This window comes from Malaclemys terrapin, chromosome 5 (genome assembly GCF_027887155.1).
Source record: "Malaclemys terrapin pileata isolate rMalTer1 chromosome 5, rMalTer1.hap1, whole genome shotgun sequence".
Lineage (NCBI taxonomy): Eukaryota > Metazoa > Chordata > Testudines > Emydidae > Malaclemys > Malaclemys terrapin.
Window position 1 is genome coordinate 134,663,067 of NC_071509.1, and position 19,060 is coordinate 134,682,126.

The 19,060-nt window shown below is 44.4% G+C and overlaps 1 protein-coding gene across 1 annotated transcript in view; it reads right to left on the reverse strand.

Annotated features, from left to right (window-relative positions):
- WRN (WRN RecQ like helicase) overlaps positions 1-18,948 on the reverse strand; it is a 119,590-nt gene extending 100,642 nt beyond the window's left edge. Inside the window, exons 1-2 of the mRNA XM_054030237.1 lie at positions 18,894-18,948; positions 5,686-5,807 (exon numbers count right to left, since the gene is read on the reverse strand). Of these exons, the coding sequence (XP_053886212.1) occupies positions 5,686-5,760 (75 nt within the window). The 5' untranslated portion in view covers positions 5,761-5,807; positions 18,894-18,948. The remainder of the gene's footprint in view (positions 1-5,685; positions 5,808-18,893) is intronic.
- Between the last annotated feature and the right edge of the window lie 112 nt (positions 18,949-19,060).

Sequence of the window (19,060 nt, forward strand, 5' to 3'; positions counted from 1 at the left end):
TCCTGCACCCATCACTCCTCAACTGCAGGGGGAGGGATCACTGTACAGGGAGCTACTCCCCCATCTACCCAAGCCCCGTGTATCCAGGCCCTCCTGCTGAGCCTTGCCCCACACACTCAGAACCCCCACGATGAGCCCCACTCCCCCTGCACCTGGACCACCCCACCAAGCCACCTGCACCCAGATCCCCACCCCACTGAGCCCCAACCAGCTGCACCTGGATCCCCGCCCCACTGCCCCAACATCTGGGCCTCCCCTGAGGCCCCCACACCCATACCCCCTGCCGAGCTCTATCTCCCTCACACACCCGACCTCCCCCCCGCTGAGTCCCAACCACCTTCACCTGGACCCCCCCTGCAGAGTCCCATTACTGTTCCACCCAGAACACCCCAATCCAGATCCCCTCTGCACCCAGATCCCCCACTGAGCCACCCGCACCCAGATTGCCCTCTCAACCCACACCTGGATCCCCCCACACTAAGCCCCTCCACACTTGGATCCTGCCTTGCTGAGCCTGCCTGTCCCGACCTGGTGCACCTGGCACGGAGGGGCAGGGCCCTGGGATGTTTCTTGGACAAGTCTGGTCCTTGCACTGTGTCGTTGGGTGCAGCCTCACTGCTGAGTCCATGTTCCGGTGGGTGCTGCACAGTGATCTCCCACCTCTGTGCAGCCAGTGGCCTGTGCTCCCCAATGCTATGCTGGAGCCTCCAACAATTGACAAATAAAATTTGCAGAATTTTAAAATATTGTGCACAGAATTTTTAATTTTTTTGGTACAGAATGCCCTCAGGAGTAATGTACACACTCCTCCTTCACAGATCCCATTGTAGTCGTTCCCTCCCCCGACTCTCTCAACCCATTGAGCCTTCATGCATCACCAAGACCCCTCTTAATAAAATGCGCCATATAGGAAGACTATGCAGGAAACAGGGTGTTAAACTTAGAAGTGGAAGGTAAGAAAAAGACAGTTTGGAAGACACAAAACTAGATGCATGGCCTCACTGAACACTGACAAAAACCAATCTGGCTCACCTGTGCGTTAGCATTGCTAAAATAAATATCAGAGTTATAAGAATGTGTTGAGTTGTTTAGATTTTATAGAATGCTTGTAGGATGCTGTGTGTATTAATCCTACTCATAATACCACGCTATAAGGTAATGTTTGCTCTGTAACTATAAAAATGTTTGCAAAGACTGTAAATCCCCCACTATCCAGGGAGAAGCATTACCAAGTGTGAAATGCTAGTTTACCACAAGAGGTGTCCTCTCCTCCCCAATAAAAGAAGGTCTACAGACATCAGACAAGTCATTGTGGACAAAAGACTTGCTGATTGCTTCCCCCATACTCCTGAAAATGGCAGGTGCACAAGCCCTCATCCCATCACGGACTGAACATTTGGGGAATGGAATAAAAATGTCTGTTAAGGAGAAATGCTGCTTGAACTCTTAGGGGCGAAGACTTCTAGGCATAGGCAAAGACTCCCCTGCTGTCTAGTGTGGGTTGCCCTAAAGGACACAGAGTTGGCTTATTACATAAATTTCTATTAATTTTTGAAACTTAAGACTGCAACTCATTTGTGTGCGTTTATCTGCTTTAACCTTGTAAACAACATATTTATTTTTCCTAGTTAATAAACCTTTAGTTAATTACAGGATTGGCTACAAGCATTGTCTTTGGTTTGAGATCTGAGATGCAATTGACCAGGAGTAAGTGACTGGTCCTCTGGGACTAGGAGTCATCTGAATATAATTGTGATTTTTGGTGTAAGGGTACGTCTACACAGCAAAGAAAAAACCACGTCTGGCCTGTGCCAGCTGACTCGGGCTAGCAAGGCTCAGGCTGCGGGGCTCTTTCAAGGCTTTGTAGACATCTGGGCTTAGGCTGCAGCCCGGTCTCCAGGACCCTGCGAGGTGGGAGGGTCCTAGAGCCCGTGCTCCAGCCCGAGCCCAGAAGTCTATACAGCAATAAAACAGCCCTGGAGTCCGAGCCCCATGAGCTCGAGTCAGCTGGCACAGGCCAGCCACGGGTCTTTCTTTGCTGTGTAGACATAACCTTAGGGAACACCTATCACAGAGGAAGGCTTGCCTGGGTGGCAAGATAGATCAGAGTACCCAAGGGCACTGTCTGTGGCTCCCTATTAAGATTGTTCTAGTACCTGAGGATTTAACACTTGTTACTTGGTTGGTTAAATCTAAGTATAGAACACACAACTAGTTTGGGGTTCATGCCCTGTTTCTTGACAGTCTGCCCTGAGGTGGGCACCTACAGTGATGAGCCACTCGAGTCAGTGTGACACACACATTTTCAAATTAGTTTTACAAAGCCTCAACCAAATTAAAACCAATTAATTTTTTTTTAATTACATGATTTGAATTGCTTTAACTTAAATAATTCCACCACGGGTTGTGTAGATGTGCAGTAAGAAATGAGCGTATACACATACTATACTCCCAGGATACTGCACTTATACTTCATGTAAACAATCAGTTACCTTCCACTCACACCCCAGTATCTTATTCCGGGGGGGGGGGGGGTTTGCGCCCATGCGGGGGCATAGAATTCATATGGCCCGCATTTTTCTGTGCCCCCCATGCAGAAAAACACACAAAAAAATCTGCCGGGGGACACGCGCCTCTTCCCCAGCAGCCCAGACAGCGCGTAAGTGCCTGGAGCAGCTTCAGAGACAGGGGAGGGGGGCTGGGGGTTCGTGCCTGCGTGATCACCGCCGGGGGAGGGGAGGGGACGGGGCTGAGCGTACGTGCGTGCCAACAAGTGAGCAAGCGAGAGACGCTGTCCCTCCCTCTTGTGACTGCAGCTCCCTGGCCTGTAAGGGTCGGGCTTTTTATTATGCACGAGGCAGGCTAGAGGCACAAATGAAGTGCCTGCCTGAGTTAACTGATCTCATTCTCTGAGGCAGAAATGTAGCAGCCTGCCTATTATTCCTATTGTTCGTTAACTGTTCCCATTCTCCATCAATTCCCCCAGGAGCATTAAAACCTGTGAAAGTTTTAAAGCCCCTACACTGCCAGAGTGATGTAAAGGAGCCTTATTATAAATTACAGTAAGGGAATCCTCAGCTAGGAAGATCTATTTGCTTTCTCACTTTTTTCCTGTGTCAAAGTGGCACAATGGGGTTAGATTACAGCTCAGGATTTATTTTCCTTACCCGTTTAAAAAAAAAAAAAAAGACTGAGGGCAAATAAAACATTTACCAAGCCGTCAATAAAATGTTAGGACAATCAGAACTAAGCACTTCCCAAAGTACCTGGCCAAGTCCAGGACAATGATTAGCAAACTTTTACGACTTTCATGTGTGAAAGTCTGAGCAATTTAAAATGACATTCTACTCTTTCCCCCCCCCACCCCCCCCGTTTAGTATTCTGTAATGTAATTAAAATGACGGGATTATAACTGGAATGCAAGGTATTAGTCACCAAGTGTTTGTAACTTAATTTTCATGTGTTTAAGAAATGTTGAATAGTTATTGTGACTTTTTCTGTATTGTAGTTTAAATAAATTACCAAAACAATTGAAACTGGTGTGATTATTCTACATTATTTTGACAAATAAAATATGCAGAATTTTGAATTTTTTGGCGCAGAATTTTGAATTTTTTTTTTTTGCACAGAATCCCCCCAGGAGTAGTACCTTGTAACTGAAGAAGGGAAACTTACTCAGTATGATAGTTTAAGTAGCAACTTAAGAGGAACAATTTGGGCCAGCTGATGCCAAGAGAAGATCAGCATAACTTTAGCCTCTGCAGTCCAAATACTCTACCAACTCCTGCTGATGCAAATGACAGAGGACCTAAGGAGGTATGCAGGAAGGGAGGACAGAGGAAGATCTGGGCTTGGGGGGGGAAGGCGGATATTGCCCTCTCTTCCTATGCGGCTCCTCAGATCTGCAGGAGGGGAGAATCTCACACAAATCTTAGCAGGCTGATTTGGTCCCCCTGGCAAGACATTTGATGGAAGCATTCTCCTTCCCACCTTGGGTTGCATCTGAGTTCTCGTCTCTAAAGAGCAAGGCTAGAAATGTACCTGTCTGTTTTTAAAAAAAGAGGATTCAGGTCTCCAGCCGTTATCTGACATCCTATAATAAGCATGCCAGAGCTGGTAATCCCAATCAAATTTTGAAATTATACTTCAAAATTAACAAAACGTAGGTGTTGAGTGCTAAGTCTCAACCACTATGTTTTATCTCTCTCCCATCTTTGTTTGGAATTTTTGTGGTGTGATACAGGCCACTCAGTTTATGTGCTATGAAGTGGCAAACAAAGTTAGACTATCAACTCTGAACACCTATTTATTGGACATCTATTCTAGAACCCCTTCTACAAGTCACTTCAGATTTAGTAGTAATATCCTAATTTAACCACGTATCTTCTCAATGAATTTTGAGGTTGATATAATGATGTAACAGTTTTTCTGGTTTTTAAAAGAAGCTCGTAATCATGATTATAAAGACGACTCAGCTGCGACTTTAACTGTGGAGCAACTGATGTTACTCCATAGCACTGGAGTATAGCAAACTCAGACAATCAGCTACAGTAACGTACTACTCGGGGTTTTATACACAGTAACACTCATGTCTTGACTGCTATTAATTTAATCCTCATACCATGTTGTTGTTTTGTCACTGATAGAGCAGATTATATTTGTTGCATGTCTGTGTTAACGACTCGACATTGTTTAAATTTAAATTGAGCCTGTTATTTCATCTAAGATTATTAATCAGAGATAAATACAGCACTATACAGAATACAGAAATAAATACATTGCTACCCTTTGTTGTCAGACTAAGAGCTGTATATGTATCTTACCTGCATCTGGAAGGAACGTGCAGTTTTCATCCCCCCGCCCAAGTTTTCATATCACAATCATTATATAGGATCTCCAACAAAGGAAACCCAGTTTCCAAGAATATTCTCCCAGAAACATATGTTGTGATGTCATTTCTATATATTCTCTCTCATGTCAAAGCATGATTATTTACTGCTGAGAGCACTAACAATTCTTCAAGTTAATATCTCTCAGTGGGTCTTTCTTACCCCACAATCATTCTTCCATATTGATTCCCCCAACAGAAAACATCTGCTATGACAATAATCTCTTATTAGTTTCCTAAGTCTATATATGCTTTTATATATATATATATATATATATATATATATAAAAATAAAATTATATAAAATGTTAAGGAGATGGTTTCCAAGAATATCTGGAGTTTTAGAGACATGAAGGCACCCTAACATTATTAAATACAGCATAATTAATACATTCCAAAATAGGGTAACTTACTGGTCAAGGACCAGTGTTCTGGGCCTTAGAATTCAGACATACTCTTTGTTGAAGATACAGATTCTAAAGAATAGTTAATAGATATAAATTAATCAAATTTTCAGAAAGAAAGAACTAAAAGTATTACTATTTACTAACAGGTACTAACATATTACATGGTGAAATTTATATTAAGATTGTTGTTCTGTCAAATGAAAAATTATGTACGGCAAAATGGATCATCAAAAATGTACCACATATATACAATTAATCTACAGACAAGCTGTAAATATATTAACAATGAATACTAGAACAATGGTGCAAGCTGAAAATGTAATAAAATTGAATGTTAGTCTAAACCATCTGCGTAATGCAGAACAACTAGACGTTCACATCAGATCCTACCTTTTTGTCACCCACAGCATTGTCTTTACTCTCTGCAGACATCCACTGAGGAAGTTTATGATGTGGAGAAATCATTTTCAATTCTATATGATTAATTCTCCTGCATTTCTGTTATTTTTGTTCTGTAAAATTTAAGGGGGAATAAAAGGCAGTTAGTGAACAGTTGGTATAGGAATGAGAGTTACTATTGCTGTTTTATCATTCTGAGTCCCCCAGGGTCCTCATTTTAGCTGATCACTTTAGGCTCAAGTAATCTGTCCACAGGGAAGGAAATGTACATGACTAGGTGAATGCAGGAGTTCTTCATCAGAGTTTCATCATCTGCTACATGTATACACGAATGTATAAAAACACATGAAAGAAGAAAATCTCAAAATATCCTCCTGAGAGAAAGTTCAGTCAAGTCTTTTGCACATTATGACAGCACCAACTAATTTAGGATTAAATGATTTGTGTATTTTTCCACTAAAACAATTCAGCCATTAACAGCTATGGTGCTAACATACCAAGGAATCCTAGGGATTTTGTTTAACACAATCTAGTGATGCACAGTTCTGTTCTCTAGCTAGCCTTCTTACTCAGAAAGAGTTACATGCTGTTCGCATAATTCATGGTTTGAAAACTTCCTCTGCAGTGGAGAGTAGGAATATTGTTCTGTTGAGAGCAGGTTGCCTCTGCTATGGGGATTAGTCCTGAATGTTCCCGCCCCACCAAGTTGCGTTGAAGAGGAACCCATTGTGCAGCAACACACAACGCTGGTCTTACCAGCTCTCGGTGCGGTTACACTGCCCATCGTGCTGTCTCCAGCAATTCCAGTTCAACTCATTGCTTTGTTGCATGTCTGATTTAAGGACTCAAGGTTTTCAAACAATGGGCTAAATTGGAATTATTTAATCTAAGATTATCAATCAGAGATTAGTACAGCACTATACAGAATACAGAAAGAGATACATTATTACCCTATCAAGAGCTGGCTCTGTCTCACTGTATCTGGAGGGAAGCGCAGCCTTCATTCCCCCAATGAAGTTCCCTTACCAATATCATTATATAGGATTGTAGACAAAGAAACCTTTTTTGCAAGAATATTCCCCAGGAACATATGTTCTGATGTCATTTCTATACATTCTCAGTTCACCTGGTTTATGTGTGAAGGCCTGATTATTCACAGTTGAGAAGACTAACAATTCTTCAAGATAATCTCTCCCAATGGGTCCTTCTTACCCCACAATCAATCTTCCCTATTGACTCCCCAACAGAAAACATCTGCTGTAACAATCATCCCTTATTAGTTTCCCCGATTCTATATATGCTTATGTAAGCATTATGTATATGCCCTATATCAGTGGTTCTTAAACTAGGTTCTCCGCTCCAGGCCAATGGGGGCTGCAGGAAGCGGCGTGGGCCAAGGGACGTGCTGGCCGCTCTTCCTGCAGCCCCCATTGGCCTGGAGCAGTGAACCGCAGCCAGCGGGAGCCGCGATTGGCCGAACCTGCAGACGCGGCAGGTAAACAAACCGACCCGGCCCCCCCGGGGCTTTCCCTGAATAAGCGGCGGCCATAGTTTGAGAACCACTGCCCTATATGTATGTATGAGAGTATGTTAAGGAGATTGTTTCCAAGAATATTTAGAGTTTAATAGACACGAAGGTGCCACAGATTATTAAAATACGGCTGGTTTCAGAGTGGTAGCCGTGTTAGTCTGTATCAGCAAAAACAACGAGGAGTCCTTGTGGCACCTTGGAGACTAACGAATTATTTGGGCATAAGCTTTTGTGGGATATAACCCACTTCATCAGATGCATGGAGTGGAAAATACAAGTAAGCAGGTATAAATATACAGCACATGAAAAGATGAGAGTTGCCTTACCAAGTGTGTGCGTGGGGGGGGTGAGGGTCAGTGCTAAAGAGGCCAATTCAATTAGCGTGGATGGGACCAATTCTCAACAGTTGACAAGAAGGTGTGAGTATCAACAGACGGAAAATTATTTTTTGTAGGGACCCAGCCACTCCGTGTCGTTATTTAGGCCTAATTTGATGGTGTCAAGTTTGCAAATTAATTCCAGTTCTGCAGTTTCTCGTTGAAGTCTGTTTCTGAAGTTTTTTTGTTGAAGAACAGCGACTTTTAAGTCTGTTATTGAGTGTCCAGGGAGATTGAAGTGCTCTCCTACTGGTTTTTCAATGTTACAATTCTTCATGTCTGATTTGTGTCCATTTATTCTTTTGCGTAGAGACTGTCCGGTTTGGCCAATGTACATGGCAGAGGGGCATTGCTGGCACATAATGGCACATATCCCGTTGGTAGATGTGCAGGTGAACGAGCCCCTGATAGTGTGGCTGATGTGGTTGGGTCTTATGATGGTGTCCCTTGAATAGATATGTGGACAGAGTTGGCAACATGGTTTGTTGCAGGGATTGGTTCCTGGATTAGTGTTTCTGTTGTGTGGTGTGTAGTTGCTGGTGAGTATTTGCTTCAGGTTGGGGGGCTGTCTGTAAGCGAGGACTGGCCTGTCTCCCATAGTCTGTGAGAGCGAGGGATTGTCCTTCAGGATAGGTTGTAGATCCTTGATGAGGCGCTGTAGAGGCTTTAGCTGGGGGCTGTAGGTAATGGCTAGTGGCGTTCTGTTACTTTCTTTGTTGGGCCTGTCCTGTAGTAACTGACTTCTGGGTACCCTTCTGGCTCTGTCAATCTGTTCTTAAAACTACAATACCCACCTATCCCACGAAAGCTTATGCCCAAATAAATGTGTTAGTTTTTAAGGTGCCACAAGGACTCCTCATTGTTTTTAAAATACGGCATGATGGATAACATTCCTGCATAGGGTTACCTATCAGTCCAGGGCCAGCGTTCTGTGCCTTAGAATTCGGACACACTCTTTGTTGATAAAAATTTTAAAGAATAGTTAATATATAAATTAATCAAACAAACAGAAAAAAAAGAATAGGGTTAATATTTACTAACAGATACTAACAGCTTCCTCTTGAGTTCCATAGCAGAGATCGGGGCAACACAACAAATGCACACAGCTCAGCCCCCAAGATCCTCAGCAGCTTCCCCTCCACTCGGCCGCCAGAGAGGGCAACACGACTGTGAGTGGTAGAAGAATGGTAGGCCAGTATTAAGATGAAAGAAGATTAATAACAGGAAGGAGGGAGAGCCTGGGCAAGGAGAGAGACGACAAGATAGACTAGGTAAATGAGGAAGTGACTGGAGATAAAGAGAAGTTACTTATTGGTGCCTAATGTTTTGAGTCACCTCTCTGCATTGGCACTTATGGGAGTTGTCCACCGGTGGCAAGCACACAGAACCTTCTGGAAGGCAGCATCCACTAGGGTGGGGGGAGGACGGGAGAACACACATGTGCAAGTGCCCTCTCATGGCATCAAATGTTCAGCAACTAAGGCTATAAGAGACTCCACCTCCTTAACTTCCTGTTCCTTCTCCCAAACCAGTGTCCTGATGTTATATGGGACTCTGAGGTGAGGGGAAAGGTGGTCATTGAGTGTGAATGCACATGTGATTGGTGGATAACCTCTCTTTCTTTGAGAGCCTCTGTACAGTCCCACTTGTGGGAGATTAGTGAGCGGCATTGAGGAGCTCTTAGCAAAATACAAACTGCAGCATTGCTTTTCCAAATAGAGCACTGGAGTGCCATGCTAAGCACATGGAGTCGTGCCTGATGAAAAGTACATACTGGCCTTCAAGTTGCAGTTCTACAGAGTTTTCCCTACTGGGATGTACCCAAGACATGCCACAGAAGCCACCGTGGTTCCAATCAAATGCTAGTCCTGGTACCCTCACTATGTTGAAATGGTTTTATACAGACTTTAATCCAATTAGATGTTCTCTGTGTGGCAGTGTGGATTGATTTAAATTAAAGCAATTTAATCATGATTTTATCAGCAAGCAGGAAACTAAGTTAAATCATTTATTTTAATCTTAGTTTGCTTTTGTACTTTTTATTTTTCTAAAGAAAGGCTGATTCTCATTGGTTGGTAAACATGCTGGTTTGCAATTAAATTCGCCTTTACAGCTAAATGTGGGCATTCTTTTTGCTAATCAGGAGGATACACTATATCTATATATATTTATTTAAGCAATTATATAACAATTTATATGTATTCAGATTCTTAATTTTTAAAAAATGGTGAATTATGCATTTCTTATTTACTAAAGAATTTTTTATTCATGATTTTTGTCACACTATTTGGATGGAAATTCAATTAAAAACACACAAAAACAGTCTTACTTTTTTTTTAATTAGTTAAATAAAATTACTTTAAATGTGCTATAAAATAAGTAAATGTTTATCAAAACATGCTTTGCATTTAAAACTACTGATTAATTAAACAATGGAAGTATTATCTGTGGTTAGTGAATTGAATGTATTGTTTCCGATTACCAGGTTCTTCAAGATTGTAGAATTAGTAGGTCTCATCTTCTCACAACCTAGGCCTGGTCTACACTACAAAGTTAGGTCAACATAAGCCACGTTAGGTCCATTTAATAATGTATGTGTCTACACTACCAAGTCCCTTCCGACGACCTAAGTGGCCTGTAAAGTCGACTTCTGTACTCCATCTCCGCAAGAGGCGTAGCACTTGATTCAACATGGGGATAGCGTAGACACTGCGTTGTGTAATTTGAATGAATTGGCCTCCAGGAGGCATCACGCAGTGCTCTGACGTAACTGCTCTGGAGAGCACTTTCAACTCCACTGCACATCAGCCAGGTACACAAGGAACAGCCGCTCCCCTGTTAAAGCCCTGGGAACTTTTGAATTTTCATTTCCTGTTTGATTAGCGTGGAGAGCTCGTCAGCACAGCTGATCATAGAGACTCAAGGCCACAAACACGCTCCAGCATGGAGTACAGAGGAAGTGATGGATCTTATTGGTGTATGGGGAGAAGAGACTGTGTAGGCAGAGCTCCAATCCAGCAGAAGAAACGCTGACATCTATGCCAAAATCGTGAGGGACATGGGGGAGAAGGGCTACATGAGGGACACGCAGCAGTGCTGCGTGAAAATAAAGGAGCTTCGGCAAGCATACCATAAGACAAGGGAGGTGAACAGTTGTTCTGATTCTGCCCCACAGACATGCCGCTTTTATGAGGAGCTGCATGTGATTCTCGACGGCAACACCACCACCACCTCAAAACTCTCTATGGATACCTCCCAGGAGCTCCGGGCAACCTCAAGCAACAACGAGAAGAATATTGTTGACGAGGAGGAGGAGAATGCAAGGCAGGCAAGTGGAGAATCCATTCTCCCGGACAGCCAAGAGCTGTTTTTAACCCTGGAGCCCATCCCTTCACAGGACCAACTGCCGGTGGACTGTGATGCCGGGAAGGCACCTCTGGTGAGTACACATTGCAATCAAACTGTAGGGTTACATGCTGTTATTTTTTATGTTTAATCTGACCAAAAAAGTAGGTGTAGTGGGTATTGGTGGCCACTCCAGCTACGCAGAGGGTGCTCTCAGATAAAATTGTTTATGTGCACAGGGATGGCCTTGGAATCCTCCATGGAGTTCTCTAGGAAGCTTTCATGGAGGTTCTTTGCAATCTTTTGCTGAAGGTTTCTGGGAAGGGCTGCCTTATTTCATCCACCACAGTAGGACACTTTCCCACGCCATTCCAGTATTAACTCTGCTGGCATCATTGCAGTACAGAGCATTGCAGCATAAGGGCCAGGTCTGTACCCAGACGCTTGCAGCATCTGTTCCCTTTCCGTCTCTGCTACCCTCAGGAGAGTGATATCGCATAGGATCACCTAGGAGAAATGGAGGGAAGTTTTGGATGCTAGCCCTTAAGCTGCAAACAATTCAACAAGTAATCCACCCCCGTTTGGTGAAATCTGGGTTACACAACCACGCTTTCCCAAGCATAGTGTTGTTGTGTTGGAAGGGATCACTGTGTATTGCAACTAGCATTTTAAAAAAAGGGGGGTGGGAAGCTTCCTGTTTATCTCTCCTCCCCCCCCCCCCCCATCCAGTGCCTCTTTTGCAAAAATCTGTCCTCAGGTTGCTAGGGGAAAGGAGGCTTTTCTGAAGTTCCAACCAGTGATCTCAAGGATGTCTTCACAAAAGCTGCAGCACAAGACCTCTCTTGCCCACGCCTCGTGGCTGTATTCACCCTGGCTGGAGCAGCAAACCAACTCTTGCAATAGCCAGTGGTTGTGATTACATTGTGACTTGCAGGGAAGTGCATTGAGGGGTATTTATTAAATAAAAAGTATTAACCTTGCACCAGAAACAATGCATGCACTGTCAATGCTATCCTTGTGCTTTTCATTCTTTGCAGCTAAAACCTTGTCCGTCGGCACATCCTCTACACTGGGGCAGAGACTTTCCCAGATTAGAAGGCGGAAATGAAGACTTGGGAGGACGTGTTCAATGAGTTAATGCACGCCTCTGAGAGTGATAAGATGGAGCTAAGAGCATGGGGGATTACACTGTCCGACAAGCTGCACATAGGCAGGGAGGATAGGAGAGCATGCAGGGAACAAGAGCGTGCCACACAGGAAGAGATGCTGCAGATTATGAGGGAGCAATCAGACATGTTGAGGCATCTAGTTGAGGTTCAAGAAAGGCAACTGGATGCTAGAGTCTGTCTGCAGCCTATGCTGAACCTGCTGCCGTCGTCGCCAAGTTCCACATCCTCCTTGCCCAAACATCCTATGAGACGGGGGCGGGAGGGAGTCCGGTATTCCTTGCACTCAACACCAGGGGAGGGTACAAGGATTGTTATTGCTTTGTTTGATTGTTATTGCAGTGCAATTGTAAGCAAGTTTTCCTTGTCCCCACCCCGCAGTGTTTTCAGCCCTTTTGCCCCAGGTTATCTTACTTTTCTTTGCTGTCTCTATGTGTTTGTGTGCATAATAAACCTTAACAGATTGAAGAGAAAAGGCTCTTTATTCATTCAGCACACTCTGATTAGTGAGAGTGGAGTTTACGGGGAGAAAATGCAATGAAGAGCATTGGTAAGGAACAATACAGATAAGTGTCACATTACTGTGGATCATTGCTGAAACTGGTTTTCAAAGCCTCACGGAGATGGGGAGCCCTCAATGTGCTCTTCTTATTGCCCTGGTGTGTGGCTGCTCAAAATTGGCTGCCAGGCCATCTGCCTCAGCCCCCCACCTCACCGGAAACTTTTCTCCCTTTGTTTCACAGATATTATGGAGCACATCGCAGGCAGCAATAACAATAGGGATATTGTTTTCATGGAGGTCTAACCTAGTAAGCAAACAACGCCAGCAGCCTTTTAAATGCCCAAAGGCACATTCTACCACCATTCTGCACTTGCTCAACCTATGGTTGAACTGGTCCTTACTGCTGTCCAAGCTGCCAGTGTATGGCTTCATGAGCCATGGGAGCAAGGGGTAGGCTGGGTCCCCCAGGCTCACAATTGCCATCTCAACATCACCACTGGTTATTTTGCAGTCTGGAAAGGAAGTCCCTGCTTGCAACTTTCTGAACAAACCGGAGTTCCTCCACCAGCACCTGCAACAGCATTGAGCAGTACCCCTTTCGGTTTATGTACTCTTTGGCAAGGTGGTCTGGTGACAAGATAGGGATATGCGTTCCGTCTATAGCCCCACAGCAGTTAGGAAACTTTATTGCAGCAAAACCATCCTCTATGTCCTGCACGTTGCCCAGAGTCACTACCCTTCTTAGCAGAAGTCTGTTGATTGCTCTGAAAACTTGGATCACAACAGATCCCACAGTAGATTTACCCACTTCAATTGATTCCCCACTGACCGGTAGCAGTGTAGCATTGCAAGCTTCCACAGAGCTATCACCACTCACTTCTCCACTGTCAGAGCAGCTCTCATTTTAGCATTCCTGCATTTCAGTGCTAGGGAAAGCTCTTCACACAATTCCTTATGCATTCGAAAGTTCTGCCACCACTGCTCATCATCCCAAAGCTGCTTAACGATGTGGTCCCACGAGTCAGTGCTTGTTTCCCAGGCCCACAAGCAGTGCTCAACCCTGTCAAGGTGATGCGTGACTGTCGCCAGCAACTGCGAATTGCTCCACTCTAGGTCTTCCAGCAGGGCTGCTTGCGTGACATCACATTGTTCCGCACGGTGGCTCCTGTATCGGCTGTGTAAATACTGCAGGATAAGGAGCAAGGTTTTTGTAATGCTCACAATAGTATACAGCTGAGCGGGGTCCATGCTTACCGTGCTATGGCATCTGCATGGGTAACCCAGGCTTATGAAAAAAGACGCAAAAAAGGCTTGATTTGTTTGCCATCGATTTCAAGGAGGGAGGTAAGTGGGAGACTAACGCCATGTTCCCATAAACACCTGCGCAAATGTTTTGGTCCCATAAGGTATTGCAAGCCTAACCCAAAATTCCACTCGGCTACATGCACTGTGGGATAGCTACCCACAGTGCAATGCTCCGTGTGTCAATGTAAGCCCTGCTAGCGAGGATGCACTCCACCAACACAATGAGCATAGTATGGACACACAAGATCGACTTGCTTAAATCGGAGGCTCGATGTCGACTTACATAAAACCGACAACTTTGTAGTGGAGACATGTCCCTAGTGTTGATTTATAAACTGGAGGAGGAAATTCATTGAACTGAATTAGTTGAATAAACTGAAATTAAGAAATATTCTCTCTGTGCCTACAGAAGAGGCTACTGCTGTCAAAAGCTGGTTATGCACTTCAACAAACTCTGATTCCAGCTGCTTATCCAGTGACTTCTCCAGTTCAGTGGTCTGACTTTCTTCTAAATTAAATAAAAATATTAAGCTGTACATGTTTACTGCAGATGTTTTAAAGATTTTAATATATTATAGTAAATTTAGGCCTGAAAAAGTTTGTAAGAGTTATGTTCCCTTCTCTCTGCATCCCTCCACTGGCTCCCTGTTCTCCAGTTCATCAAATATAATGTTTACACTTCCAAGGCCTTTCACAGCTTATCCCACACTTCCTATCATCTCTCACATGCTATCAAGATCTCAACTCCCGCCCCCATCCTGCCAATGAAGGCTGCCTTCATCACCCACTTGTTACATGTTAAACAAGCACCTTCAGGCTCTCTCTCACCATGCTGTACACATGGGATGAGCTCCCGATAAATACCCTCAAAGCCACCTCATTGTCCTTTCACATCTCTTCTTAATTCTCCTCTTTGTTGGAATACCTACCAAACTCTTGACAACCATTGGGCAGCAGGTGTGGTGAGCCCACTGTCTAGCATGCTAACCACTCCTGACTTGTTTCTTTATGCTCCCTCGTCTGTTTGTCTGCATTCCCGTTGTCTTGTCCTAAACTGTAAGCTCTTTGCAGCAGGGACCATCTTTTGGTGTTTGTACAGCGCCTAGCACAACAAGTCCCTGGTCCATGACAAGAGGTTCTAAAGCAACAAAGAGTCTCCTTCATAAGCCAGTCCCGCCAGCCCACCATCCAGTTTTATATCTTCTGCAAATTTCATTAATGACCTTTTGGTTCCTCTTCTAGATCTAGACCACTAATAAAGAGGTATAATAAGTCTGAATGTGTGATACTACCCTAGTGCATTGCAGTTCATCACACCAAGGGTCTTATTCTCCCATAAGTCTAGTTCACACGAGTAGGACTATGATGGTCATACCAATCTTTAAAACATTCCACGACAGAGGTTTAGATAAACAATGACAGATCATGGAAAGAAGAAGAGGGGATCGGAGAGCGAGCCCATCCTATGCTCACTCTGTAGCAGTGGCTCCTGTCCCAGGGACAGAGAGGCAAATTTGATGGGTATTACACCCTAGCACATAGTGTTGATGCACAGAAAGTTAGCCAGAAATGGAGGGGCAGACATGCCAAACCTGAGTGAACTCGGTCACACTGCCACTTGGTTTGGGGGCATTTCATGGACTTTATTCAAACTCAGTTTCCACGACCACTATGACATCCGTGACAAAACTGTAGCCTTACCCTCAAGCACTAAAAGTACTTGATATGTACATAAACCCCTGGGAGAAGAGACCTTTTACATTAATCTTATTGCATCAAGGTGCTTTTACAAATAAAAAATTTGTCTTTTTAGTTAAAACACTATTACTGCTTCATTTTACAATGCTCACTATTTTGATGCAGAAAGAGAAACTGATCTTTGCAGTGTTCAGTTGTGTAAAAAAAAAAAAAAAAAAGTAAAACACAGCTGCCTCTAGCATCATCAACTGCCAATTGATTTAATGCCAACAATCAAAAATTATTCTAGTTGGAAATAAGTATAAAGTTGGGTAAGTAAAAGATTTAGGCAGAGGCCCATTTAATCAGAATCATTCAACTTTTGGTCCAACTACCAGTATTAGTAATTACCATTTTCTTTATTTCAACAGGCAACTCTGGTATTTATTTTTGTCCAAATCTCTTCTGTGACCATGATGAAAGCAACAAGCAGTAATTATCAATATGAAAAGCAATTAATATAGCCTACAATTCAGTTTAAGCCTATGATATGCAGAAAGTTTGCCTCTTTCAGCCAATGCTATTGTTATATTATTGCTAGTAAGTTGTGCTGCTTCCAATCAAAAAAAAAAATCTTCTCGAACATTATATAGAAATAAAGCATGACTCAAAATATCTTCTGCCTGATCTCATTAAGGCTTGTTATAATTTCTCCGGAAGTGTGACCCTACCTTTTTAATGTAGATGCACAAGTTTGTTCATAACAAAAACATCCTTGAAAGAAAAAAGGTTGACATTTTGCTAGCATTTATTTCTTTGCAGTTCTCTGTAGCCAATTATTTCATATAATTATTTCTGTTGTGGTTAATTCTTATGTAATCAATGTGTGATTAACAGAGGTAGATACAAGTATAGGAATGAGTACAACCAATAGTATTATAGGGGTATAAGGTTGACAATTATTTATGAGTGATGAATGTGTATTAGTTATATAAACAAAGTAAGGCTGTAATGCAAGATCTACAGGCTGAGGCCTGTAGAACTGTAGCTTAGTCATATTAGGCAATGGTTCTCAAACTTTTGTAGTGGTGACCCCTTTCACACAGCATTTTTTTTTATATTTAACACTATTATAAATGCTGGGGGTGAGGCGGGCTTCGGGGTGGAGGCTGACAGCTTGCAACCCCTCAGCTAATAATCTTGCAACCCCCAGTTTGAAGAACCCCTGTATTAGGCTTTAGACCTAAAGAAGGGTTGACATAATCCTGTACCGGTGAAGTTACAAGATTACTGTAAAGAATGTGCCAATGGGTGATGTTCAGGAAAATATGCCACAATGTACCCATCTAAACCACAAGGCCCCTGATTGTAACATCATGGAAAATACTGCAGCAACCGCATGTTGCCATGGGGACTTGTTGCCATAAATGCTAAAGAAAATAAATAATATGAAAAGCACAGTACCCCACATTTTATGGGGTGCAGAAATCCCAATAAAGAAAAAGGATTTGGAACCTTCATGCATATGCATAAGGGTTATGGGCGTGAGCATACTGCAGCACAAAAAGGGTTCCCCAACACAAATGGGGAGGAAGAATCCATCGGGAGACTCTCCACAGAGTTTACATCAGTATAACATGTTTCTGAAACACTATACTCTCTAGGGGACTGCACTGGTTTAAGTAGCCCGCCCTCCCTCCCCCCTCATTTTAGTTAAATTTGTGCAAAGACTGACTGTAGACAAGCATCTGTAGACTACCAATGCTTGTGGCATTTAATTTCTACCTATTTATATAGCATTCACCACTATTATCTTAGCACCTGTGTTGACATATATACTGTAATGAACTTCAGCCAGGAATTGGTTTAACTGTGTTTCACTTTGAATCAATGTTCTCAGAAGTCACCCAAAAAAATTATTTTTCTCCCTTCACAACAACTGCTATAAAAATGGACCAAAACTTATCAAAATGGTCAGTCAGTAAATAGCACAGCTAAGTGATATTTTCTGTATTACCAGAGTCCCCTTTACAGAAACAAGTTAGGTAATATCTCTTAGTGGACTAACTTCACCTATCTTGTCTCTCTAATATCCTGGAATCAACATGGCGCTACACTTCAGAATCCCCTTTCACACACAATGCTCCCCCCTCATACCTCTACCTTCAGTCTCAACAGAAAGGCTGATTCTGTCCCTTACCTCCAGACCCAAATACCATAACATCTCTGAACACGCACTGATGGGCAGAAAGCATGATTTTTTTAAACCCACTTGCCATAATTTGCTTGTTATTCACATCAAGGGTGGAGAAAGAGTGACATACCCTAGATACAGCCCCACCCAAAATAGTCGCTAGAGCAAAGCAAGTGCACATCCCCCTATAGAAATCAAAGCGTACATAACAGTCCCCTCCCCAACCAGAGCTTTGGAGCTGTGCTCCGGCTCCACCCCAGCTCCAGGCAAAAACCTGCAGCTCCACTGCTCCGGAGCTGCTCTGCGCTCCAGCTCCGGGCTCCGCTCCAAAGCCCTGCAAGTCACATATTGTCTATTGGCAGAAGTCGCTCCAACCCAGATGTGCTGCGTATGTTGAGTTTGGAAGCTGGAATTCTCTTACAGAAAAATTTATTTTGCTTCATCTAGCTTTATTTGTGTGTGCACACACGTCCTCCTGCGCACACACGTATGCCTACTAGCAGGACATGACCATTCACTCCCTCTTACAGCTCAGCATCCCCGCTCCCTCCTCCCAAACAGGGAGGCCCGGCCTTGTCCCAACAAAACTCCTGAGGTTCACTAGGCACTACTAGAAAAGGACCCCCCAAGCGGGACGCCTGTGGCCACAAGTCCTTGGAGTGGTCTTGACTGCGAAGCAGTGGGAAGACAACCCGGGCAGAAGCGACGGCCGAAGTGCTCTCCCACTGCCCCGCACAGACTTGCGGGGGGACAGGCCGGGGTAAGGGCAGCGAGAGCAATGAATACCAGAAGCTGGTGCCCCAGGCCTCTCCCCTGCAGCTAGGGGCGAGTGGCCCAGCACACGAAGACAGACTGTGACTAGCGGGGCTCCCGCTAGGCCCACGAAAATAGCCTCTTCTCCTCACGAGGGACGGGCCCAGCTGAAGCCCCAGGGAGGCGTGGCGGCAGCTCGGGCGGACCCAGCTCCAGCCGCCGCGAGGCCCCGGGCAGGCGGGCCCGGGGGGAGGAGGCGGGGGCCCCGCGCTAGGACCCCGGGGACCACCCACCCGCAGCGAGAGGGGAGGCCGGCGCACGGCACTCTCCGCCTTGGGGGTCCCCTGACCTGCTGCGCCGCTTCTACGCTCCCCCGGCTCGCTCAGACCCTTCGCGCGCCGCTGCGTGCAGGCCACGTCATCAGCTCGCCGCCCGTCGCCCATAAACACGTCACCTCCCCCCCCCCCCCCAGCCGAGGCTGGAAGGTTACGCGAGGGTACGCGCATGTTCGGTGAG